This window comes from Doryrhamphus excisus, chromosome 7, assembly GCF_030265055.1.
Source record: "Doryrhamphus excisus isolate RoL2022-K1 chromosome 7, RoL_Dexc_1.0, whole genome shotgun sequence".
In the NCBI taxonomy this organism is placed as follows: domain Eukaryota; kingdom Metazoa; phylum Chordata; class Actinopteri; order Syngnathiformes; family Syngnathidae; genus Doryrhamphus; species Doryrhamphus excisus.
The window spans coordinates 19,672,417-19,698,977 of NC_080472.1; the positions used below are offsets into that span (position 1 = coordinate 19,672,417).

A 26,561-nucleotide genomic window follows, 5' to 3' on the forward strand; every position below is an offset into this window, starting at 1 on the left:
TTTACCAAAAAGTAATATTCAGTGTACAAGAAAATAGTAATTTTACAATAAGGGGGTACAAAACCCCCAAAACAACAAACAATGTCTCTCGGACTAGTCTTGGCTGCTTGGCACCGTTAAAATTTTTTTGAAGAGAATTCACATATGACGTTCAAGGGGATCTTGCCGCCTGCTTGTCCTGGAGCATGGGCATTGTTGTGGTCCGGGATTCGGGGCCCGGGGTAAGGGCAGAGTTGGTTGAGAGCAATGTTTCTCCCATTATCACCACCCAGAGGATTATTGTGCCTCTGTACATACAGTGTTGGCCATCTTCAGTCCCTTTCTTCGACCACCCGCTGATGGTCACCCCTTTTGGGGGTACCAAACCCCCAAAATAACGAACAATGTCTCTAGGACTACTCTTGGCCGCTCTGCACTGTTACCATTTTTTGAAGAGAATTCACATATGACGTTGAAGGGGATCTTGCCGCCTACTTGTCCTGGAGCATGGGCGTTGGGAAGGGGAAGTGTTGTGGTCGGACGCTCTTCTCCAACGGATATCTGCAGCTGTGTGTAGGACGCACCGCACATTAAGTCTCCACTCAATGTCCTTCATCGATGCAAGCTCGACCATTGCCCAGCAACATGGCACGCACCTCACGGCAACTTAGCAAGCATATAGCGTAGACAAGAACGTCAGGTGCATTCACAGAGATCGGGTCATTACAGTATTCTCAGTGACCCAACCAACCACTTATTTCTCGATGTTCGATGAGATGTTAGTGTTGTCCCTGTGCAGGTTTCCGCCGTGGAGTCCCTGGAGGGTCCCCTGCTGCAGGTCGAGGGCCTGAGCGACCTACGTCTGGAGCTGCACAGCAAGAAGCTCAACATCCACCTGGTCCTCATCGACGAGCTGCACCGGCACCTCTACATCAAGTCCACCAGTCGCCTGGGACACAAGAAGGACCGGGACAAGAATGCGGCACGCCTTCCCGGGTAATAAGACGCGCACGACTGCTAGCCGCACCCGTTAGAGACACAACAGATAGAGACAGCATTTAAAGACAAATCCTGTTTATTTCATCTGAGGTGTTAAAACCCCTTTTTTCTTTGCTCTTTTAGGTCAAAAAAATATCCTTCAGCAAAGTTGTGACCGCCTCATTATAAGTTCTCACATTTCTCAAACAAACGGGTGCAAGTTGCCGCTTATTTCCTGACCAATTACCAGCAAAGAAAAGCAATTAGAGCTGCTGTGACTTGTTGCTTTATTTCCATATATTTTGCATTATAGGCTGCGGAAATAAAATATTCAAAGCCTCAGATGTGGGATCATTTTCAATTTTCAACTAGTTTCTTATTCCCTGCTTGTGACGCTGAAACTTATTACTTACTTAGTTTTGTTTACACGATCATGTTAAGGTGTGTGTATGAGTGTATGTGTGTGTGTGTGTGTGCAGTAATTAAGGCGGCAGTGGGTCAGCAAGTTACAGTGATTTATTACAGCGGGTCGGGCGGTGACAGGTCCCCGTGCATTGGGTTGCCACTAACAACAAACCCAACCCCTCATACAGCCCACTCACTTAGCAGGCACGCTGTGTTCACACCCGCCACACTTTTAAGGGTCTAAATTGCTCCCACCTCCAGCTTAAGGCGGGATAAACAGCTCATTGGGAGGCAGCAGTCATTCCGCCCACAGGGGTTAAACAGTACCGTGGGTTTGTTTTTGTAATGGAAGCTTGCCACTTCCTGTACGAGACTCATTGGATTTTTTTTTTTTTGTGTGTGTCAGCTCTGTGAACAAAGATACATCTCCCATGCCGGCGTTGGACATCAGCGGCCTTTCCACGCCACGAAAACATCTGGATTCATCGCAGTTCAGCACGCCAGGATCAAGCAGCGGTATGCATTAAAATAAACTGTACACAGTGAATAGCTCACAAGTATTTTATGAGTATACTGCAGTCAGTATACTGCTGGGCATTATATTATATTATTTGCTATCCGTTGAAAATGACTGCCGTTATTGTTTAAACAACTTAGACAATGGGTCTAAACCAGGGGTTGGGCAAACTACGGCCCGGGGGCCACATGCGGCCCGCCAAGTGTTTGAATACGGCCCAAAGTATTTCATTCATGCAGCCCCACATCATGACTGTACCCCCATCATGCTTGACACAATTATCTTGCTGCTCATGACTCATTTTCATTCATTCATTCATTCATACCGCTTATCCTCACGATGGTTGCGGGGGTGCTGGAGCCTATCCCAGCTGTCTTCGGGAGGCGGGGTACACCCTGGACTGGTTGCCAGTCGCCAATTAACCTAGCATGTTTTTGGAATGTGGGAGGAAACCGGAGTACCCGGAGAAAACCCACGCATGCACGGGGAGAACATGCAAACTCCACACAGAGATGGACGAGAGTGGGATTGAACTCGGGTCTCCTAGCTGTGAGTTCTGCGCGCTAACCACTGGTCCACCGTGCAGCCACATTACTATTTCAAAAGGTTGTAAAATTCATTAATTTTCTACCGCTAATCCTCACGAGGGTCACAGGGGTGCTGGAGCCTATCCCAGCTGTCTTCGGGTGAGAGGCGGGGTACACCCTGGACTGGTGGCCAGCCAGCCAATCACAGGGCACATATAGACAAACAACCATTCACACTCACATTCATACCTATGGACAATTTGGAGTCGCCAATTAACCTAGCATGTTTTTGGAATGTGAGAGGAAACCGAAGAAAACCCGGAACCGGAAAAACCCGGAAACCGGAGAAAAAAAATTAACCTAGCATGTTTTTGGAATGTGGGAGGAAACCGGAGTACCTGGAGAAAACCCACGCATGCACACGGAGAACAGTCAAACTTCACAAAGTCTCCTAGCTGTGAGGTCCATGCGCTAACCACCCGACCACCGTACAGCCGATACACTGACTAATTGAAAGTAAAACAAAGTAAATAAAAATGCATGCTGAAATGTGTCGTGTGTGTAGTGTGTAGTGTCGTAGTCACTTTTTGTGAGATACGGTAAATGTGCACCGACGTAACCGCCAGTGCGCACGGTCTGCCGTGTGGAGCGTAGGGTGTGATCTCAGTTTTGTTGGCACCGCGCTCATATTAATGATAATGAAGTCATTAGCATCGATGCAGCTTCCAGACATTTGCATGTCATTATGGGCTGTTGCATGTGCAAAGTGTAGGAAGTTTGCCTCATTTCCAGCGCACGCCATCTCTCCCCCCCCCTGTCACAACATCCTCAGCCGCCATGGTAATGTACCTTCCCCCTCCCCAACATCATAATCATCTTGTCCGCCTTTATCTGTGTCGTTTGTCATAGCGCGTCGCTGTCATCGTAGCAGGGGGTTGGTAGCCACGCATTTGTAGCGCTCGGATTGGTAGCTGATGCCGATAATGCGGATAATGCCGATGTGCAGGGACTTTTTTTTTTTCCCAGGCTCGCATTTCCTGTCATTGCTTTTTTTTTTTTTTTCTCACGTCACCAACTTTTCAACCAGTTGTTACGCGGAAGCCAAACCGCAGGTTTTCCTAAATTATTCAGACACCAGCAATTAACGGGCCTTGAGGCCGTAAAGTGCTGATGCGCTAACACGGTGCGCTAACAGCTGCGGTCCAGCAGCGCAGCAGCCCGCCTCCTTAGTGGCTTAAGAGTGGCCATTTTGCCTAATAGCATTAGAGCACCTCATTTGTTGCTGCTAACTGTCATAATTATTACGCAAAGTGCAGCTGAAAACAGGGCAGAGGGACGACACCCAAAGTCCATTTACTTGTCATAAACATTAAGTCTCCCTAATGTGCTTTTGGGGGAGGTGGGGGGCTATTGGGACGCCTATTCTGGTGAAAATTGGAGCCTCGCTTGCTCTCAATTTGGCCGCTAATTTGGTTATGTTTTTCTGCTTGGATTGGTTATTAAGCTGTAGCTTTAGGAAACATCTGAGCGGAACAATCACATTTGCAAGACAATAAAGGGGTGTTCCAAGTGCCTGAGATAGCATTTCTTCTTATTTGGCGTTTTGGTGGTGCAGCAGCTGCTGATGTGCAAATAAACCACCACGGAGCATTTTTTTATCTTTTATTACCTGAAATTATTTTTGCCTAAACCTACACTTGTATCCCCTCCAGTGCGGGAGCTTCAACAAGATGCACGTGAGAACCAAGCAGACCTCCCTGAGATTGACCCGGAGGAGAACAGTGCGGAGTTCATGGGCATCCTTATAAAGGTACATGCAGTTACACCTCTTATTGGCCGCTAGAAGATTCTTTGCTCTGAGCTGATGAGCGGCTCTCTCCCGTAGGCTCTGGCCAAGCTGAAGAAGATCCCAGAAACCATCAAAGCCATCATGGAGCGACTGGAACCTGAGCTCAAGCAAATAGCAAAGAGGTCCACCACACAGATAGCGGACCACGCCTATCAGAGAGGAGAAAACCTGGCTCATGAGAGCCAACCAAGGTATTCTTGATGTGCGACTCCGGTACTGTAGGTGGCGGTAATGCACATTGCAGAGCATTTAAGTGCATCAGCTCCTTGTACTAACTGCCTGCAATGGAAGTAAAACTATGTTCTGCAATACGCACGTTCATCTAAATCTGCATCAGAAGTCAATCGGTACGCCCTACCCAGAGATAGCACTCCAACCTTTTCCGGGTGAGAACCATGGACTCAGACTTGCAACAAATTTCACAATTTTATTAATTATTTTGTTAATTTTTCATGATAGTATGACTTCCCAAAAAAGTGTTTTCTCTTTGTAATGACAATATACTAAAATGACTTTTTTTTATTATTCTCATGAAACATACCACTTTTTTTTGGTTAGATTACAACTTATTGACTCTTAAAAATTACTGCAGATTTTTCAGATTTTGCTGTTTTATTTTTTTATTATATTTTATATACAGTATTTTTTTGTTTTACACCCAAAACAAACTGAAATGAATAATTAGAAAAATAATTGTAAAAAATTATATATATATAATTAGATATAATAATTAGATATAGTAATAATATAATAATAATAATAATTTTATTTTTTTTAAATTACATATATATACTATATATAATATAATAATATAATATAATGATGTAATGATATGATATAGTGATAATATAATAATATAATAATATACTAATATAATAATATAATAATATAATAATATAATAATATAATAATATAATAATATAATAATATAATAATATAATAATATAATAATATAATAATATAATAATATAATAATATAATAATATAATGTGATCAATTATGGTTGTTTGTGTGTATGTGCCCTGTGATTGGCTGGCCACCAGTCCAGGGTGTACCCCGCCTCTCGCCCGAAGACAGCTGGGATAGGCGCCAGCACCCCCCCCCCCCCCGTGAGGATAAGCGGTAGAAAATGAATGAATGAATGAATATATCACATACAATAATAATAATTATATATAGTATAATAATAATAATTTTATAATTATAAAAATATAATGTGTAGTTACAACTTATTATTAATTATCTAGGCAGGGGCCAATTATGTGTTGAGCACAATGTTGCATCGTTATTGCTAATTGCTTTTTTCTTGATATCGCCTTTGTGGGGAAAAAGGAAGCGATACGTTCATAGTCATCAAACACACTAACCCGTCACCGGCCATGAAAACACACTTCAAACCCTGGCGAGTCACGCTTTGACACGCCCTAACAATTTCCCCCCGGGGCGATACACCGCATCTTAAGTGCGCTCACGTCGCCGCCTGCAGGTTCCTGCAGTCGTCCGACGTCTTCCGTGGAAGCCGCATGTCTCAGTCCAGCGATCCCGAACCATTTAAGAGCAGCGTCTCGCCTCCTGTCAGGGATGCTGGCCTCGTTTCCCCACGAAATCCCCTCTGACCTCAACGCATTAGGCGGCCATGTTGCTCTGTTCGAATGCCCCGTGTGTGTTCTTTAACACCGCATTTGCACGTGCGCTCACATGTTGCCTGCATTGGGTGCAAACACATCCAGTTTCTCCTCGTGTTCACTTCCACTTAAAGTGGAGCCGTGTTGCCATGGAAACTCCAGCCGGTGTAGTACTCGTAGGGAACCATGGTGTTTTTACTGAACACTGCAATTTACAGCTATTACAAACACAGTCGCGGTCAGAAGTTTACATCATCATTGAAATGAGTCTCATAAATTTTGGGTCCTAAATGATTTATTTGGGAATGCTTCATGGAGGGCATCCACCCTTGCCATCCGTCCCCAAATGTTCTCCATTGGATTTAGATGAGGGGAAGATCCAGGGTGTGAAGTGCAGCGTTGTCCTGTTGATAAAGCCAGACGAGTGTGCCAACAAGTGGTTGGCACACAGGCCTCACAACCAGGAGACCCGAGTTCAATTCCACCCTCGGACGTCTCTGTGTGGAGTTGCATGTTCTCCCCGGGGACTCCAAAAACATGCTAGGTTAATTGGCGACTTCAAATTGTCCATAGGTATGAATGTGTGAGTGTGAATGGTTGTTTGTCTAGATGTGCCCTGTGATTGGCTGGCCACCAGTCCAGGGTGTACCCCGCCTCTCGCCCGAAGACAGCTGGGATAGGCTCCAGCAACCCTTGTGAGGAGAAGCGGTAGAAAATGAATGAATGAATTATATTAGAGTGGGGGCTGAATGGTGGTTGTGTGGTTGGCACACAGGCCTCACAGCTAGGAGACCCGAGTTCAATTCCACCCTCGGCCATCTCTGTGTGGAGTATGCATGTTCTCCCCGGTATGAATAGGTATGAATGTGAGTGTGAATGGTTGTTTGTCTATATGTGCCCTGTGATTGGCTGGCCACCAGTCCAGGGTGTACCCCGCCTCTTGCCTGAAGACAGCTGGCATAGGCTCCAGCACACCCACGACCCTCGTGAGCGGTAGAAAATGAATGAATGTATAATTCGGATGTTATGTTTAGCCATTGCTTACATTATCTTAATGCTAATCGTTAGCTTCTTTCTATTGCAATTTCTTTGGGTGTTTGCAGCCGTTTGATGGAAGTGAAGGTCAAAGCGGAGTACCAGAGCCAGCCAAACTATTTCTAATGGATTGAATATCTCCACTAAGTGGGCACTCACTAGCATGGCTCGACTCGGTCTTCAAGTAGCCTCAGCTAATGGAACCTGTGTTGGAAAGCTTGGTCCTTGTGTAGGACAACAGGAAGTCTGTTTGAAAGCATGAGCGCAGATGACGGATCAAGTAGGAGGTCACTCTGGCTTTGGTTTTGCTCTCCTCATCAACGGCAGCCTTTTAGAACTAATGACAGGAGCTCCAACGTTGGTGTTGTTGTACTTCTTCAAGTCCATGCAGAAATGTGGAAGTGCATGTCTTATGTCTATTGGAGCATCTCACCCATCAAACTGCTCTCTGGCTCCCTCCCCAGGCTGCTGTTGGAGCTGCTGGAGCTCCTCTTTGACAAGTTCAAGGCGGTGGCGCAGGCGCATAGCGTGGTGCTGGCTCACCTGCAGCGGATCGCCGTGCAGTGCCCCGCCGGCGCCCACGAAGAGGGCATCAAGCTGTACGAGCAGGCTGACGTGTCCGCCAAGATCCAGACGGTGCTGCAGGTCAGATGCGACACGGGAATATTAAAAAGTTGTCTGGAGCAAAGGTGAAATCAAAAATTAACCGGCTTGGCTCTCCCAAGGCTGAATTAATTATATTGCTTAATAACATGAGAATAATACATAGCTAATTTTTCAAATCCATTTATTGTATTAATACGCTTACATGTGTAATTGTTTTAATATATCCATTTTTTTTGCCTGGCGTAGTCTCAAGCGTTTTGGTTTTTCATCCACGCCACGACCAAACTCTTCACATTAATCAGTAAAGAGAAAAGGGCAGCATAAGATGGCATTCAATCTGTCAGAATTTGCAGGCAAAAAAATAAATAAAGTTAGCGCTTGGATTCATTGGAGCTTCTCTAATTGGTAGCTCTTTATGCAGGCTTCTTGCTGTCCAAGCAGATGTTGCACTGACCTATGGCCAAGCTCATCGGGGAATGAGTGGCAATCGCATTAACTCTCAACTGTATGTGTTTGTGTGTGGCGTGTGTCCTAATTAGTTAGTTTTCCTTGTTTTTTTTAAGGAGGGGGTGTTAATTCCCTACACCTGTTGTTGCGCCATGAATGTCTCTTCTTGAAATGAGAGTTTCTTCTGTAGTGTACTACAAGTGGTACTCAGTTTAGGACGTTTTGTAGGTACGAATACGCTCCAATGAGTAATGGTAATGGTATTAGTTTTATTTAATTTGAATGTGCATCAGATTACAATTGTATGTACAATTATGTCATTGTATGGTCATACCACTTCATACTTCGGTACGTGAGGGAAAAATTCAAAATAAATAAATAAAACCTTAAACCATATTGGGAAAGCAGGAAGTGAACAAATATTTTCTTTAATGCTAGGTACCCCCCTAGTAATTAATTGTTTTCATATATCAATAAAATAATAAATAGTAACTAGAAAATTCCCGCGGAAATTTTGATGGACTGGCCACCTGTGCTGTGAACCTCGGGCCCGGTGCGCCAACGGCTACCGCGGTAGCACCTAGCAAGAAAGCTTCAAGTACAGAAAAAGTTGATGCAGTCCCATAGTGTCCCCACATCATGCCAAGTGTGTAATTGCCTTTAAACTTGAGTAAATTAGCTTAAATGCTAACATGCTAACAATCATTATGCTAGCACCTAGCAAGAGAGCCTCAAGTTTAGAAAGTGCCAAGGTTGTCCTATAACCTCCCTACATCATGCCATGTGTGTATTTGCCTTTAAACTTGAGTAAATTAGCTTAAATGCTAACATGCTAACAGTTATCATGCTAGCACCTAGCAAGAGAGCCTCAAGTTTAGAAAGTGCCAAGGTTGTCCTATAACCTCCCTACATCATGCCATGTGTGTATTTGCCTTTAGACATGAGTAAATTAGCTTAAATGCTAACATGCTAGCACCTAGCAAGACAGCCTTAAGTTTAGAAACTGCCAAGGATGTCCTATGACGTCCCTGCATCATGCATGTGTGTATTTGCCTTTAAACTTGAGCAAATTAGCTTAAATGCTAACATGCTAACAGTCATCATGCTAGCACCTAGCAAGAGAGTCCCAAGTTTAGAAAGTGCCAAGGTTGTCCTATCACCTCCCTACATCATGCCATGTGTGTATTTGCCTTTAAATGTGAGTAAATTAGCTTATATGCTAACATGCTAACAATCATTATGCTAGCACCTAGCAAGAGAGCCTCAAGTTTAGAAAGTGCCAAGGTTGTCCTATAACCTCCCTACATCATGCCATGTGTGTATTTGCCTTTAGACATGAGTAAATTAGCTTAAATGCTAACATGCTAACGGCTACCATGCTAGCACCTAGCAAGAGAGCATCAAGTTGAGAAAGTGCCAAGGTTGTCCTATAACCTCCCTACATCATGCCATGTGTGTATTTGCCTTTAGACATGAGTAAATTAGCTTAAATGCTAACACGCTAACAGTCATTATGCTAGCACCTAGCAAGAGAGCCTCAAGTTTAGAAAGTGCCAAGGTTGTCCTATAACCTCCCTACATCATGTCATGTGTGCATTTGCCTGTAGACATGAGTAAATTAGCTTAAATGCTAACATGCTAACGGCTACCATGCTAGCACCTAGCAAGAGGGCCTTAAGTTTAGAAACTGCCAAGGTTGTCCTATAACCTCCCCACATCATGCCATTTGTGTATTTGCCTTTAAACGTGAGTAAATTAGCTTATATGCTAACACGCTAACAGTCATTATGCTAGCACCTAGCAAGAGAGCCTCAAGTTTAGAAAGTGCCAAGGATGTCCTATAACGTCCCTGCATCATGCATGTGTGTATTTGCCTTTAAACATGAGCAAATTAGCTTAAATGCTAACATGCTAAAAGTCATCATGCTAGCACCTAGCAAGAGACCCTCAAGTTTAGAAAGTGCCAAGGTTGTCCTATAACCTCCCTACATCATGTCATGTGTGTATTTGCATTTAGCCATGAGTAAATTAGCTTAAATGCTAACATGCTAACGGCTAACATGCTAGCACCTAGCAAGAGAGTTTCAAGTTTACAAAGTGCCAAGGTTGTCCTTCAACCTCCCTATATCATGCCATGTGTGTATTTGCCTTTAAACGTGAGTAAATTAGCTTAAATGCTAACATGCTAACAGTTATCATGCTAGCACCTAGCAAGAGACCCTCAAGTTTAGAAAGTGCCAAGGTTGTCCTATAACCTCCCTACATCATGCCATGTGTGTATTTGCCTTTAGACATGAGTAAATTAGCTTAAATGTTAACATGCTAACGGCTAACATGCTAGCACCTAGCAAGACAGCCTCAAGTTTAGAAACTACCAAGGTTGTCCTATAACCTCCCCACATCATGTCATGTGTGTATTTGCCTTTAAACGTGAGTAAATTAGCTTAAATGCTAACATGCTAACAATCATTATGCTAGCACCTAGCAAGAGAGCCTCAAGTTTAGAAAGTGCCAAGGTTGTCCTATAACCTCCCTACACCATTTCATATGTGTATTTGCCTTTAGACATGAGTAAATTAGCTTAAATGCTAACATGCTAACGGCTACCATGCTAGCACCTAGCAAGAGAGCCTCAAGTTTAGAAACTGCTAAGGTTGTCCTATAACCTCCCTACATCATGCCATGTGTGCAATTGCCTTTAAACGTGAGAAAATTAGCTTAAATGCTAACATGCTAACGGGTCCATGCTAGCACCTAGCAAGAGAGCCTCAAGTTTAGAAACTGCCAAGGTTGTCCTAGAACCTCCCTGCATCATGCCATGGGTGTATTTGCCTTTAAACATGAGTAAATTAGCTTAAATGCTAACATGCTAACATGCTAACAATTAGCATTTAGCCACAGAGAGAGTTCAGAAGTTTATCTAAAAAATGAGCCATCAACCACGTTTCTACGTGGCCGTATGGCTGAGCTACAAGGCTGTGAAATGTCTGTAAATTCTCGTTTTCTCTGGAATGCGGCTGTTCTAAAAATAGAATTCTGTACCTAATCAACTGGCCCATTTTTGAACGTTTCGGTTAATAGCGTCGCCATGGTTACACAAAACGTTGCAAAAAATAAATACCGCTGTAGTCCCGAGCGTCACGATTCCGACGGTGTAACATGTGTGGGGGTCCTTCTTGCGGTTTTGGCCGCATTACGCGCGCAAAAAAGGGAAGATTAAGATATAATAATAACTAGAAAATTCCCGCGGAAATTTTGATGGACTGGCCACCTGTGCTGTGAACCTCGGGCCCGGTGGGCCAACGGCTATCGCGGTAGCACCTAGCAAGAAAGCCTCAAGTACGGAAAAAGTTGATGCAGTCCCATAGTGTCCCCACATCATGCCAAGTGTGTAATTGCCTTTAAACTTGAGTAAATGAGCTAAGTGCTAACATGCTAACAATCATTATGCTAGCACCTAGCAAGAGAGCCTCAAGTTTAGAAATTGCCAAGGTTGTCCTATAACCTTCCTACATCATGCCATGTGTGTATTTGCCTTTAAACGTGAGTAAATTAGCTTAAATGCTAACATGCTAACAGTTATCATGCTAGCACCTAGGAAGAGAGCCTCAAGTATAGAAAGTGCCAAGGTTGTCCTATAACCTCCCTACATCATGCCATGTGTGTATTTGCCTTTAGACATGAGTAAATTAGCTTAAATGCTAACATGCTAACAATCATTATGCTAGCACCTAGCAAGAGAGCCTCAAGTTTAGAAAGTGCCAAGGTTGTCCTATAACCTCCCTACATCATGCCATGTGTGTATTTGCCTTTAAATATGAGTAAATTAGCTTAAATGTTAACATGCTAACAGTCGTCATGCTAGCACCTAGCAAGAGAGCCTCAAGTTTAGAAAGTGCCAAGGTTGTCCTATAACCTCCCTACACCATGCCATATGTGTATTTGCCAGAAGACATGAGTAAATTAGCTTAAATGCTAACATGCTAACGGCTACCATGCTAGCACCTAGCAAGAGAGCATCAAATTGAGAAAGTGCCAAGGTTGTCCTATAACCTCCCCACATCATGTCATGTGTGTATTTGCCTTTAAACGTGAGTAAATTAGCTTAAATGCTAACATGCTAACAACCATTAAGCTAGCACCTAGCAAGAGAGCCTCAAGTCTAGAAAGTGCCAAGGTTGTCCTATAACCTCCCTACACCATGCCATATGTGTATTTGCCTGAAGACATGAGTAAATTAGCTTAAATGCTAACATGCTAACGGCTACCATGCTAGCACCTAGCAAGATAGCATCAAGATGAGAAAGTGCCAAGGTTGTCCTATAACCTCCCCACATCATGTCATGTGTGTATTTGCCTTTAAACGTGAGTAAATTAGCTTAAATGTTAACATGCTAACAATCATTATGCTAGCACCTAGCAAGAGAGCCTCAAGTTTAGAAAGTGCCAAGGTTGTCCTATAACCTCCCTACACCATGCCATATGTGTATTTGCCTGAAGACATGAGTAAATTAGCTTAAATGCTAACATGCTAACGGCTACCATGCTAGCACCTAGCAAGAGAGCATCAAGTTGAGAAAGTGCCAAGGTTGTCCTATAACCTCCCTACATCATGCCATGTGTGTATTTGCCTTTAGACATGAGTAAATTAGCTTAAATGCTAACATGCTAACGGCTAACATGCTAGCACCTAGCAAGACAGCCTCAAGTTTAGAAACTACCAAGGTTGTCCTATAACCTCCCCACATCATGTCATGTGTATATTTGCCTTTAAACATGAGCAAATTAGCTTAAATGCTAACATGCTAACAGTCATCATGCTAGCACCTAGCAAGAGAGTCCCAAGTTTATAAAGTGCCAAGGTTTCCTATAACCTCCCTACATCATGTCATGTGTGCATTTGCCTGTAGACATGAGTAAATTAGCTTAAATGCTACCATGCTAACGGCTACCATGCTAGCACCTAGCAAGAGGGCCTTAAGTTTAGAAACTGCCAAGGTTGTCCTATAACCTCCCCACATCATGCCATGTGTGTATTTGCCTTTAAACGTGAGTAAATTAGCTTATATGCTAACACGCTAACAGTCATTATGCTAGCACCTAGCAAGAGAGCCTCAAGTTTAGAAAGTGCCAAGGATGTCCTATAACGTCCCTGCATCATGGATGTGTGTATTTGCCTTTAAACATGAGCAAATTAGCTTAAATGCTAACATGCTAACAGTCATCATGCTAGCACCTAGCAAGAGACCCTCAAGTTTAGAAAGTGCCAAGGTTGTCCTATAACCTCCCTACATCATGTCATGTGTGTATTTGCATTTAGACATGAGTAAATTAGCTTAAATGCTAACACGCTAACGGCTAACATGCTAGCACCTAGCAAGAGAGTTTCAAGTTTACAAAGTGCCAAGGTTGTCCTTCAACCTCCCTATATCATGCCATGTGTGTATTTGCCTTTAAACGTGAGTAAATTAGCTTAAATGCTAACATGCTAACAGTTATCATGCTAGCACCTAGCAAGAGACCCTCAAGTTTAGAAAGTGCCAAGGTTGTCCTATAACCTCCCTACATCATGCCAAGTGTGTATTTGCCTTTAGACGTGAGTAAATTAGCTTAAATGCTAACATGCTAACGGCTAACATGCTAGCACCTAGCAAGAGGGCCTTAAGTTTAGAAACTACCAAGGTTGTCCTATAACCTCCCTACATCATGTCATGTGTGTATTTGCCTTTAAACGTGAGTAAATTAGCTTATATGCTAACACGCTAACAGTCATTATGCTAGCACCTAGCAAGAGAGCCTCAAGTTTAGAAAGTGCCAAGGATGTCCTATAACGTCCCTGCATCATGCATGTGTGTATTTGCCTTTAAACATGAGCAAATTAGCTTAAATGCTAACATGCTAACAGTCATCATGCTAGCACCTAGCAAGAGACCCTCAAGTTTAGAAAGTGCCAAGGTTGTCCTATAACCTCCCTACATCATGTCATGTGTGTATTTGCATTTAGACATGAGTAAATTAGCTTAAATGCTAACACGCTAACGGCTAACATGCTAGCACCTAGCAAGAGAGTTTCAAGTTTACAAAGTGCCAAGGTTGTCCTTCAACCTCCCTATATCATGCCATGTGTGTATTTGCCTTTAAACGTGAGTAAATTAGCTTAAATGCTAACATGCTGACAGTTATCATGCTAGCACCTAGCAAGAGACCCTCAAGTTTAGAAAGTGCCAAGGTTGTCCTATAACCTCCCTACATCATGCCATGTGTGTATTTGCCTTTAAACGTGAGTAAATTAGCTTAAATGCTAACATGCTAACAGTTATCATGCTAGCACCTAGCAAGAGAGCCTCAAGTTTAGAAAGTGCCAAGGTTGTCCTATAACCTCCCTACATCATGCCATGTGTGTATTTGCCTTTCGACATGAGTAAATTAGCTTAAATGCTAACATGCTAACGGGTCCATGCTAGCACCTAGCAAGAGAGCCTCAAGTTTAGAAACTGCCAAGGTTGTCCTAGAACCTCCCTGCATCATGCCATGGGTGTATTTGCCTTTAAACATGAGTAAATTAGCTTAAATGCTAACATGCTAACATGCTAGCAATTAGCATTTAGCCACAGAGAGAGTTCAGAAGTTTATCTAAAAAATTAGCCATCAACCACGTTTCTACGTGGTCGTATGGCTGAGCTACAAGGCTGTGAAAAGTCTGTAAATTCTCGTTTTCTCTGGAATGCGGCTGTTCTAAAAATAGAATGGTGTACCTAATCTAGTGGCCGATTTTTTTTTCTATCGCGAATAGCGTCGCCATGGTTACACGAAACGTTCCAAAAAATAAATACCGCTGTAGTCCCGAGCGTCACGATTCCGACGGTGTAACATGTGTGGGGGTCCTTCTTGCGGTTTTGGCCGCATTACGCGCACAAAAAGTGGAAGATTAAGATATAAGAATAACTAGAAAATTCCCGCGGAAATTTTGATGGACTGGCCACCTGTGCTGTGAACCTCGGGCCCGGTGCGCCAACGGCTACCGCGGTAGCACCTAGCAAGAAAGCCTCAAGTACGGAAAAGGTTGATGCAGTCCCATAGTGTCCCCACATCATGCCAAGTGTGTATTTGCCTTTAAACGTGAGTAAATTAGCTTAAATGCTAACATGCTCACAATCATTATGCTAGCACCTAGCAAGACAGCCTCAAGTTTAGAAAGTACCAAGGTTGTCCTATAACCTCCCTACACCATGCCATATGTGTATTTGCCTGAAGACATGAGTAAATTAGCTTAAATGCTAACATGCTAACGGCTAACATTTTAGCACCTAGCAAGAGAGCATCAAGTTGAGAAAGTGCCAAGGTTGTCCTATAACCTCCCTACATCATGCCATGTGTGTATTTGCCTTTAGACATGAGTAAATTAGCTTAAATGCTAACACGCTAACGGCTACCATGTTAGCACCTAGCAAGAGGGTTTCAAATTTAGAAAGTGCCAAGGTTGTCCTATAACCTCCCTACATCATGCCATGTGTGTATTTGCCTTTAAACGTGAGTAAATTAGCTTAAATGCTAACATGCTAAAAGTTATCATGCTAGCACCTAGCAAGAGACCCTCAAGTTTAGAAAGTGCCAAGGTTGTCCTATAACCTCCCTACATCATGCCATGTGTGTATTTGCCTTTAGACATGAGTAAATTAGCTTAAATGCTAACATGCTAACGGCTAACATACTAGCACCTAGCAAGACAGCCTCAAGTTTAGAAACTGCCAAGGATGTCCTATAACGTCCCTGCATCATGCATGTGTTAATTTGCCTTTAAACATGAGCAAATTAGCTTAAATGCTAACATGCTAACAGTCATCATGCTAGCACCTAGCAAGAGAGTCCCAAGTTTAGAAAGTGCCAAGGTTGTCCTATAACCTCCCTACATCATGCCATGTGTGTATTTGCCTTTAGACATGAGTAAATTAGGTTAAATGCTAACATGCTAACGGCTAATATGCTAGCACCTAGCAAGAGGGTTTCAAGTTTAGAAAGTGTCAAGGTTGTCCTATAACCTCCCTATATCTTGCCATGTGTGTATTTACCTTTAAACGTGAGTAAATTAGCTTAAATGCTAACATGCTAACAATCATTATGCTAGCACCTAGCAAGAGAGCCTCAAGTTTAGAAAGTGCCAAGGTTGTCCTATAACCTCCCTACACCATGCCATATGTGTTTTTGCCTGAAGATATAAGTAAATTAGCTAAAATGCTAACATGCTAACGGCTACCATGCTAGCACCTAGCAAGACAACATCAAGTTGAGAAAGTGCCAAGGTTGTCCTATAACCTCCCTACATCATGCCATGTGTGTATTTGCCTTTAAACATGAGTAAATTAGCTTAAATGCTAACATGCTAACAGTTATCATGCTAGCACCTAGCAAGAGAGCCTCAAGTTTAGAAAGTGCCAAGGTTGTCCTATAACCTCCCTACATCATGCCATTTGTGTATTTGCCTTTAGACATGAGTAAATTAGCTTAATTGCTAACATGCTAGCACCTAGCAAGACAGCCTTAAGTTTAGAAACTGCCAAGGATGTCCTATGACGTCCCTGCATCATGCATGTGTGTATTTGCCTTTAAACGTGAATAAATTAGCTTAAATGCTAACATGCTAACAATCATTATGCTAGCACCTAGCAAGAGAGCCTCAAGTTTAGAAAGTGCCAAGGTTGTCCTATAACCTCCCTACATCATGCCATGTGTGTATATGCCTTTAAACGTGAGTAAATTAGCTTAAATGCTAACATGCTAACAGTTATCATGCTAGCACCTAGCAAGAGGGCCTCAAGTTTAGAAAGTGCCAAGGTTGTCCTATAACCTCCCTACATCATGCCATGTGTGTATTTGCCTTTAGACATGAGTAAATTAGCTTAAATGCTAACATGCAAACGGCTAACATGCTACCACCTAGCAAGACAGCCTCAAGTTTAGAAACTGCCAAGGATGTCCTATAATGTCCCTGCATCATGCATATGTGTATTTGCCTTTAAACATGAGCAAATTAGCTTAAATGCTAACATGCTAACAGTCATCATGCTAGCACCTAGCAAGAGAGTCCCAAGTTTAGAAAGTGCCAAGGTTGTCCTATAACCTCCCTACATCATGCCATGTGTGTATTTGCCTTTAGACATGAGTAAATTAGCTTAAATGCTAACATGCTAACGGCTAACATGCTAGCACCTAGCAAGACAGCCTCAAGTTTAGAAACTACCAAGGTTGTACTATAACCTCCCCACATCATGTCATGTGTATATTTACCTTTAAACGTGAGTAAATTAGCTTAAATGCTAACATGCTAACAATCATTATGCTAGCACCTAGCAAGACAGCCTCAAGTTTAGAAAGTGCCAAGGTTGTCCTATAACCTCCCTACACCATGCCATATGTGTATTTGCCTGAAGACATGAGTAAATTAGCTTAAATGCTAACATGCTAACGGCTACCATGTTAGCACCTAGCAAGAGGGTTTCAAGTTTAGAAAGTGCCAAGGTTGTCCTATAACCTCCCTATATCATGCCATGTGTGTATTTGCCTTTAAACGTGAGTAAATTAGCTTAAAGGCTAACATGCTAACAGTTATCATGCTAGCACCTAGCAAGAGAGCCTCAAGTTTAGAAAGTGCCAAGGTTGTCCTATAACCTCCCTACATCATGCCATGTGTGTATTTGCCTTTAGACATGAGTAAATTAGCTTAAATGCTAACATGCTAACGGCTAACATGCTAGCACCTAGCAAGAGAGCCTCAAGTTTAGAAACTGCCAAGGTTGTCCTATGACCTCCCTACATCATGCCATGTGTGTATTTGCCTTTAGACATGAGTAAATTAGCTTAAATGCTAACATGCTAACATGCTAGCAATTAGCATTTAGCCACAGAGAGAGTTCAGACGTTTATCTCAAAAATGAGCCATCAATCACGTTTCTACGTGGCCGTATGGCTGAGCTAAAAGGCTGTGAAAAGTCTGTAAATTCTCGTTTTCTATGTGCTGTTCTAAAAATAGAACAGCGATTCCCTAATCAAGTGGCCCATTTTTTAACGTTTTCGTTAATAGCGTCGCCATGGTTACACAAAACTTTCCAAAAATTAAATACCGCTGTAGTCCCGAGTGCCACGTTTCCGGCGGTGTAACATGTGTGGGGGTCCTTCTTGCGGTTTTGGCCGCATTACGCGCGCAAAAAGTGGAAGATTAAGATATACGGAATAATAACTAAACAGCAATAACAATATGGGCTGGCTCAGTAGCCAGCCCATAGACTGCTACTGCAAGTAGCAGTCTATGGGCTGGCTACTGAGCCAGTCCATAATAAAAATTGGTAAACACCACAAGGAATAACAATATGGGCTGGCTACTGAGCCAGTCCATAACTAGAAAATTCCCGCGGAAATTTTGATGGACTGGCCACCTGTGCTGTGAACCTCGGGCCCGGTGTGCCAACGGCTACCGCGGTAGCACCTAGCAAGAAAGCCTCAAGTGCGGAAAAGGTTGATGCAGTCCCATAGTGTCCCCACATCATGCCAAGTGTGTATTTGCCTTTAAACTTGAGTAAATTAGCTAAAATGCTAACATGCTAACGGCTACCTTGCTAACACATAGCAAAACAGCCTCAGGTCCTGAAAAGTTTGGGGCAGTCCTACAGTGTCCCCACATCATGCCATGTGTGTATTTTCCTGTAGACATGAGTAAATTAGCTAAAATGCTAACATGCTAACAGTCATCATGCTAGCACCTAGCAAGAGGGCCTCAAGTTTAGAAAGTACCAAGGTTGTCCTATAACCTCCCCACATCATGACATGTGCTTAGTAGCCTTTAGGCATGAGTAAATTAGCTTAAATGCTAACATGCTAACAGTTATCATGCTAGCACCTAGCAAGAGAACCTCAACTTTAGAAAGTGCCAAGGTTGTCCTGTAACATCCCTACACCATGCCATGTGTGTATTTGCCTGTAGACATGAGTAAATTAGCTTAAATGCTAACATGCTAACAGGCATTATGCTAGCACCTAGCAAGAGAGCCTCAAGTTTAGAAAGTGCCAAGGATGTCCTATAACGTCCCTGCATCATGCATGTGTTAATTTGCCTTTAAACATGAGCAAAGTAGCTTAAATGCTAACATGCTAACAGTCATCATGCTAGCACCTAGCAAGAGGGCCTCAAGTTTAGAAAGTGCCAAGGTTGTCCTATAACCTCCCTACATCATGCCATGTGTGAATTTGCCTGTAGACATAAGTAAATTGGCTTAAATGCTAACATGCTAACGGCTACCATGCTAGCAACTAGCAAGAGGGCCTCAAGTTTAGAAAGTGCCAAGGTTGTCCTATAAACTCCCTACATCATGCCTTGTGTGTATTTGCCTTTAGACATGAGTAAATTAGCTTAAATGCTAACATGCTAACGGCTAACATGCTAGCACCTAGCAAGACAGCCTCAAGTTTAGAGACTGCCAAGGATGTCCTATAACGTCCCTGCATCATATATGTGTGTATTTGCCTTTAAACATTAGCAAATTAGCTTAAATGCTAACATGCTAACAGCCATCATGCTAGCACCTAGCAAGAGAGTCCCAAGTTTAGAAAGTGCCAAGGTTGTCCTATAACCTCCCTACATCATGCCATGTGTGTATTTGCCTTTAGACATGAGCAAATTAGCTTAAATGCTAACATGCTACCGGCTAACATGCTAGCACCTAGCAAGAGAGCCTCAAGTTTAGAAACTGCCAAGGTTGTCCTATAACGTCCCTGCATCATGCCATGTGTGTATTTGCCTTTAAACATAAGCAAATTAGCTTAAATGCTAACATGCTAACAGTCATCATGCTAGCACCTAGCAAGAGAGTCCCAAGTTTAGAGAGTGCCAAGGTTGTCCTATAACCTCCCTACATCATGCCATGTGTGTATTTGCCTTTAGACATTAGTAAATTAGCTTAAATGCTAACATGCTAACGGCTAACATGCTAGCACCTAGCAAGACAGCCTCAAGTTTAGAAACTGCCAAGGTTGTCCTATAACCTCCCTACATCATGCCATGTGTGTATTTGCCTTTAGACATGAGTAAATTAGTTTAAATGATAATATGCTAACGGCTACCATGCTAGCACCTAGCAAGAGAGCCTCAAGTTTAGAAAGTGCCAAGGTTGTCCTATAACCTCCCTATATCATGCCATGTGTGTATTTGCCTTCAATGTGAGTAAATTAGCTTAAATGCTAACATGCTAACAGTCGTCATGCTAGCACCTAGCAAGAGAGCCTCAAGTTTAGAAAGTGCCAAGGTTGTCCTATAACCTCCCTACATCATGCCATGTGTGTATTTGCCTTTAGTCATGAGTAAATTAGCTAAAATGCTAACATGCTAACGGCTAACATGCTAGCACCTAGCAAGAGAGCCTCAAGTTTAGAAACTGCCAAGGTTGTCCTATGACCTCCCTACATCATGCCATGTGTGTATTTGCCTTTAGACATGAGTAAATTAGCTTAAATGCTAACATGCTAACATGCTAGCAATTAGCATTTAGCCACAGAGAGTGTTCAGACGTTTATCTCAAAAATGAGCCATCAATCACGTTTCTACGTGGCCGTATGGCTGAGCTAAAAGGCTGTGAAAAGTCTGTAAATTCTCGTTTTCTATGTGCTGTTCTAAAAATAGAACAGCGATTCCCTAATCAAGTGGCCCATTTTTTAACGTTTTCGTTAATAGCGTCACCATGGTTACACAAAACTTTCCAAAAACTAAATACCGCTGTAGTCCCGAGCGCCACGTTTCCGGCGGTGTAACATGTGTGGGGGTCCTTCTTGCGGTTTTGGCCGCATTACGCGCGCAAAAAGTGGAAGATTAAGATATAAGAATAAAAAAAATAACTAGAAAATTCCCGCGGAAATTTTGATGGACTGGCCACCTGTGCTGTGAACCTCGGGCCCGGTGGGCCAACGACTACCGCGGTAGCACCTAGCAAGAAAGCCTCAAGTACGGAAAAAGTTGATGCAGTCCCATAGTGTCCCCACATCATGCCAAGTGTGTAATTGCCTTTAAACTTGAGTAAATTAGCTTAAATTCTAACATGCTAACAATCATTATGCTAGCACCTAGCAAGAGAGCCTCAAGTTTAGAAAGTGCCAAGGTTGTCCTATAACCTCCCTACATCATGCCATGTGTGTATTTGCCTTTAGACATGACTAAATTAGCTTAAATGCTAACTTGCTAGCACCTAGCAAGACAGCCTTAAGTTTAGAAACTGCCAAGGATGTCCTATGACGTCCCTGCATCATGCATGTGTGTATTTGCCTTTAAACGTGAGCAAATTAGCTTAAATGCTAACATGCTAACAGTCATCATGCTAGCACCTAGCAAGAGAGTCCCAAGTTTAGAAAGTGTCAAGGTTGTCCTATCACCTCCCTACATCATACCATGTGTGTATTTGCCTTTAAAGTGAGTAAATTAGCTTAAATGCTAACATGCTAACAATCATTATGCTAGCACCTAGCAAGAGAGCCTCAAGTTTAGAAAGTGCCAAGGTTGTCCTATAACCTCCCTACATCATGCCATGTGTGTATTTGCCTTTAGACATGAGTAAATTAGCTTAAATGCTAACATGCTAACGGCTACCATGCTAGCTCCTAGCAAGAGAGCATCAAGTTGAGAAAGTGCCAAGGTGGTCCTATAACCTCCCCACATCATGTCATGTGTGTATTTGCATTTAAACATGAGTAAATTAGCTTAAATGCTAACATGCTAACAATCGTTATGCTAGCACCTAGCAAGAGAGCCTCAAGTTTAGAAAGTGCCAAGGTTGTCCTATAACCTCCCTACACCATGCCATATGTGTATTTGCCTGAAGACATGAGTAAATTAGCTTAAATGCTAACATGCTAATGGCTACCGTGCTAACACGTAGCAAAACAGCCTCAGGTCCTGAAAAGTTTGGGGCAGTCCTACAGTGTCCCCACATCATGCCATGTGTGTATTTTCCTTTAGACATGACTAAATTAGCTTAAATGCTAACATGCTAACGGCTACCCTGCTAGCACCTAGCAAGATGGTCTCAAGTTTAGAAACTACAAAGTTTGTCCTATAACATCCCTACATCATGCCATGTGTGTATTTGCCTTTAAATGTGAGTTAATTAGCTTAAATGCTAACATGCTAACAGTCGTCATGCTAGCACCTAGCAACAGAGCCTCAAGTTTAAAAAGTGCCAAGGTTGTCCTATAATCTCCCTACATCATGCCATGTGTGTATTTGCCTTTAAACATGAGTAAATTAGCTTAAATGTTGACATGCTAACGGCTACCATGCTAGCACCTAGCAAGAGAGCCTCAAGTTTAGAAAGTGCCAAGGTTGTCCTATAACCTCCCTACATCATGCCATGTGTGTATTTGCCTTTAAATGTGAGTAAATTAGCTTAAATGCTAACATGCTAACAGTCGTCATGCTAGCACCTAGCAAGAGGGCCTCAACTTTAGAAAGTGCCAAGGTTGTCCTATAACCTCCCTACATCATGCCATATGTGTATTTGCCTTTAAACTTGAGTAAATTAGCTTAAATGCTAACATGCTAACGGCTACCCTGCTAGCACCTAGCAAGATGGCCTCAAGTTTAGAAACTACAAAGGTTGTCCTATAACCTCTCTATATCATGCCATGTGTGTATTTGCCTTTAAACGTGAGTAAATTAGCTTAAATGTTAACATGCTAACAGTTATCATGCTAGCACCTAGCAAGAGAGCCTCAAGTTTAGAAAGTGCCAAGGTTGTCCTATAACCTCCCGACATCATGCCATGTGTGTATTTGCCTTTAAATGTGAGTAAATTAGCTTAAATGCTAACATGCTAACAGTCATCATGCTAGCACCTAGCAAGAGAGCCTCAAGTTTAGAAAGTGCCAAGGTTGTCCTATAACCTCCCTATATCATGCCATGTGTGTATTTGCCTTCAAATGTGAGTAAATTAGCTTAAATTCTAACATGCTAACAGTCGTCATGCTAGCACCTAGCAAGAGAGCCTCAAGTTTAGAAAGTGCCAAGGTTGTCCTATAACCTCCCTACATCATGCCATGTGTGTATTTGCCTTTAGACATGAGTAAATTAGCTTAAATGCTAACATGCTAACAGTCATTATGCTAGCACCTAGCAAGAGAGCCTCAAGTTTAGAAAGTGCCAAGGTTGTCCTATAACCTCCCTACATCATGTCATGTGTGCATTTGCCTGTAGACATGAGTAAATTAGCTTAAATGCTAACATGCTAACGGCTACCATGCTAGCACCTAGCAAGAGGGCCTTAAGTTTAGAAACTGCCAAGGTTGTCCTATAACCTCCCCACATCATGCCATTTGTGTATTTGCCTTTAAACGTGAGTAAATTAGCTTATATGCTAACACGCTAACAGTCATTATGCTAGCACCTAGCAAGAGAGCCTCAAGTTTAGAAAGTGCAAAGGATGTCCTATAACGTCCCTGCATCATGCATGTGTGTATTTGCCTTTAAACATGAGCAAATTAGCTTAAATGCTAACATGCTAAAAGTCATCATGCTAGCACCTAGCAAGAGACCCTCAAGTTTAGAAAGTGCCAAGGTTGTCCTATAACCTCCCTACATCATGTCATGTGTGTATTTGCATTTAGACATGAGTAAATTAGCTTAAATGCTAACACGCTAACGGCTAACATGCTAGCACCTAGCAAGAGAGTTTCAAGTTTACAAAGTGCCAAGGTTGTCCTATAACCTCCCTACATCATGCCATGTGTGTATTTGCCTTTAGACATGAGTAAATTAGCTTAAATGCTACCATGCTAACGGCTAACATGCTAGCACCTAGCAAGACAGCCTCAAGTTTAGAAACTACCAAGGTTGTCCTATAACCTCCCCACATCATGTCATGTGTGTTTTTGCCTTTAAACGTGAGTAAATTAGCTTAAATGCTAACATGCTAACAATCATTATGCTAGCACCTAGCAAGAGAGCCTCAAGTTTAGAAAGTGCCAAGGTTGTCCTATAACCTCCCTACACCATTTCATATGTGTATTTGCCTTTAGACATGAGTAAATTAGCTTAAATGCTAACATGCTAACATGCTAACAATTAGCTATTAGCCACAGAGAGAGTTCAGAAGTTTATCTAAAAAATGAGCCATCAACCACGTTTCTACGTGGCCGTATGGCTGAGCTACAAGGCTGTGAAATGTCTGTAAATTCTCGTTTTCTCTGGAATGCGGCTGTTCTAAAAATAGAATTCTGTACCTAATCAACTGGCCCATTTTTGAACGTTTCGGTTAATAGCGTCGCCATGGTTACACAAAACGTTCCAAAAAATAAATACCGCTGTAGTCCCGAGCGTCACGATTCCGACGGTGTAACATGTGTGGGGGTCCTTCTTGCGGTTTTGGCCGCATTACGCGCGCAAAAAAGGGAAGATTAAGATATAATAATAACTAGAAAATTCCCGCGGAAATTTTGATGGACTGGCCACCTGTGCTGTGAACCTCGGGCCCGGTGCGCCAACGGCTACCGCGGTAGCACCTAGCAAGAAAGCCTCAAGTACGGAAAAAGTTGATGCAGTCCCATAGTGTCCCCACATCATGCCAAGTGTGTAATTGCCTTTAAACTTGAGTAAATTAGCTTAAATGCTAACATGCTAACAATCATTATGCTAGCACCTAGCAAGAGAGCCTCAAGTTTAGAAAGTGCCAAGGTTGTCCTATAACCTCCCTACATCATGCCATGTGTGTATTTGCCTTTAAACATGAGTGAATTAGCTTAAATGCTAACATGCTAACAGTTATCATGCTAGCACCTAGCAAGAGAGCCTCAAGTTTAGAAAGTGCCAAGGATGTCCTATAACGTCCCTGCATCATGCATGTGTGTATATGCCTTTAAACGTGAGTAAATTAGCTTAAATGCTAACATGCTAACAGTTATCATGCTAGCACCTAGCAAGAGACCCTCAAGTTTAGAAAGTGCCAAGGTTGTCCTATAACCTCCCTACATCATGCCATGTGTGTATTTGCCTTTAGACATGAGTAAATTAGCTTAAATGCTAACATGCTAACGGCTAACATGCTAGCACCTAGCAAGACAGCCTCAAGTTTAGAAACTGCCAAGGATGTCCTATAACGTCCCTGCATCATGCATATGTGTATTTGCCTTTAAACATGAGCAAATTAGCTTAAATGCTAACATGCTAACAGTCATCATTTTAGCACCTAGCAAGAGAGTCCCAAGTTTAGAAAGTGCCAAGGTTGTCCTATAACCTCCCTACACCATGCCATATGTGTATTTGCCTGAAGACATGAGTAAATTAGCTTAAATGCTAACATGCTAACGGCTACCATGCTAGCACCTAGCAAGAGAGTTTCAAGTTTACAAAGTGCCAAGGTTGTCCTTCAACCTCCCTTTATCATGCCATGTGTGTATTTGCCTTTAAACGTGAGTAAATTAGCTTCAATGCTAACATGCTAACAGTTATCATGCTAGCACCTAGCAAGAGACCCTCAAGTTTAGAAAGTGCCAAGGTTGTCCTATAACCTCCCTACATCATGCCATGTGTGTATTTGCCTTTAGACATGAGTAAATTAGCTTAAATGCTAACATGCTAACGGCTAACATACTAGCACCTAGCAAGACAGCCTCAAGTTTAGAAACTGCCAAGGATGTCCTATAACGTCCCTGCATCATGCATGTGTAAATTTGCCTTTAAACATGAGCAAATTAGCTTAAATGCTAACATGCTAACAGTCATCATGCTAGCACCTAGCTAGAGAGTCCCAAGTTTAGAAAGTGACAAGGTTGTCCTGTAACCTCCCTACATCATGCCATGTGTGTATTTGCCTTTAGACATGAGTAAATTAGCTTAAATGCTAACATGCTAACGGCTAACATGCTAGCACCTAGCAAGACAGCCTCAAGTTTAGAAACTACCAAGGTTGTCCTATAGCCTCCCCACATCATGTCATGTGTGTATTTGCCTTTAAACGTGAGTAAATTAGCTTAAATGCTAACATGCTAACAATCATTATGCTAGCACCTAGCAAGAGAGCCTCAAGTTTAGAAAGTGCCAAGGTTGTCCTATAACCTCCCTACACCATGCCATATGTGTATTTGCCTGAAGACATGAGTAAATTAGCTTAAATGCTAACATGCTAACGGCTACCATGCTAGCACCTAGCAAGAGAGCATCAAGTTGAGAAAGTGCCAAGGTTGTCCTATAACCTCCCTACATCATGCCATGTGTGTATTTGCCTTTAGACATGAGTAAATTAGCTTAAATGCTAACATGCTAACGGCTACCATGTTAGCACCTAGCAAGAGGGTTTCAAGTTTAGAAAGTGCCAAGGTTGTCCTATAACCTCCCTATATCATGCCATGTGTGTATTTGCCTTTAAACGTGAGTAAATTAGCTTAAAGGCTAACATGCTAACAGTTATCATGCTAGCACCTAGCAAGAGAGCCTCAAGTTTAGAAAGTGCCAAGGTTGTCCTATAACCTCCCTACATCATGCCATGTGTGTATTTGCCTTTAGACATGAGTAAATTAGCTTAAATGCTAACATGCTAACGGCTAACATGCTAGCACCTAGCAAGAGA

At 42.5% G+C, this 26,561-nt stretch overlaps 1 protein-coding gene across 1 annotated transcript in view; it reads left to right on the plus strand.

Annotated features, from left to right (window-relative positions):
* The window catches only part of exoc4 (exocyst complex component 4), a 108,212-nt gene that overhangs the window by 2,649 nt on the left and 79,002 nt on the right, over nt 1–26,561 (plus strand). The window contains exons 4-8 of the mRNA XM_058077159.1: nt 779–975; nt 1,769–1,878; nt 4,119–4,216; nt 4,292–4,446; nt 7,380–7,560. Coding sequence (XP_057933142.1) covers nt 779–975; nt 1,769–1,878; nt 4,119–4,216; nt 4,292–4,446; nt 7,380–7,560 — 741 coding nt within the window. The remainder of the gene's footprint in view (nt 1–778; nt 976–1,768; nt 1,879–4,118; nt 4,217–4,291; nt 4,447–7,379; nt 7,561–26,561) is intronic.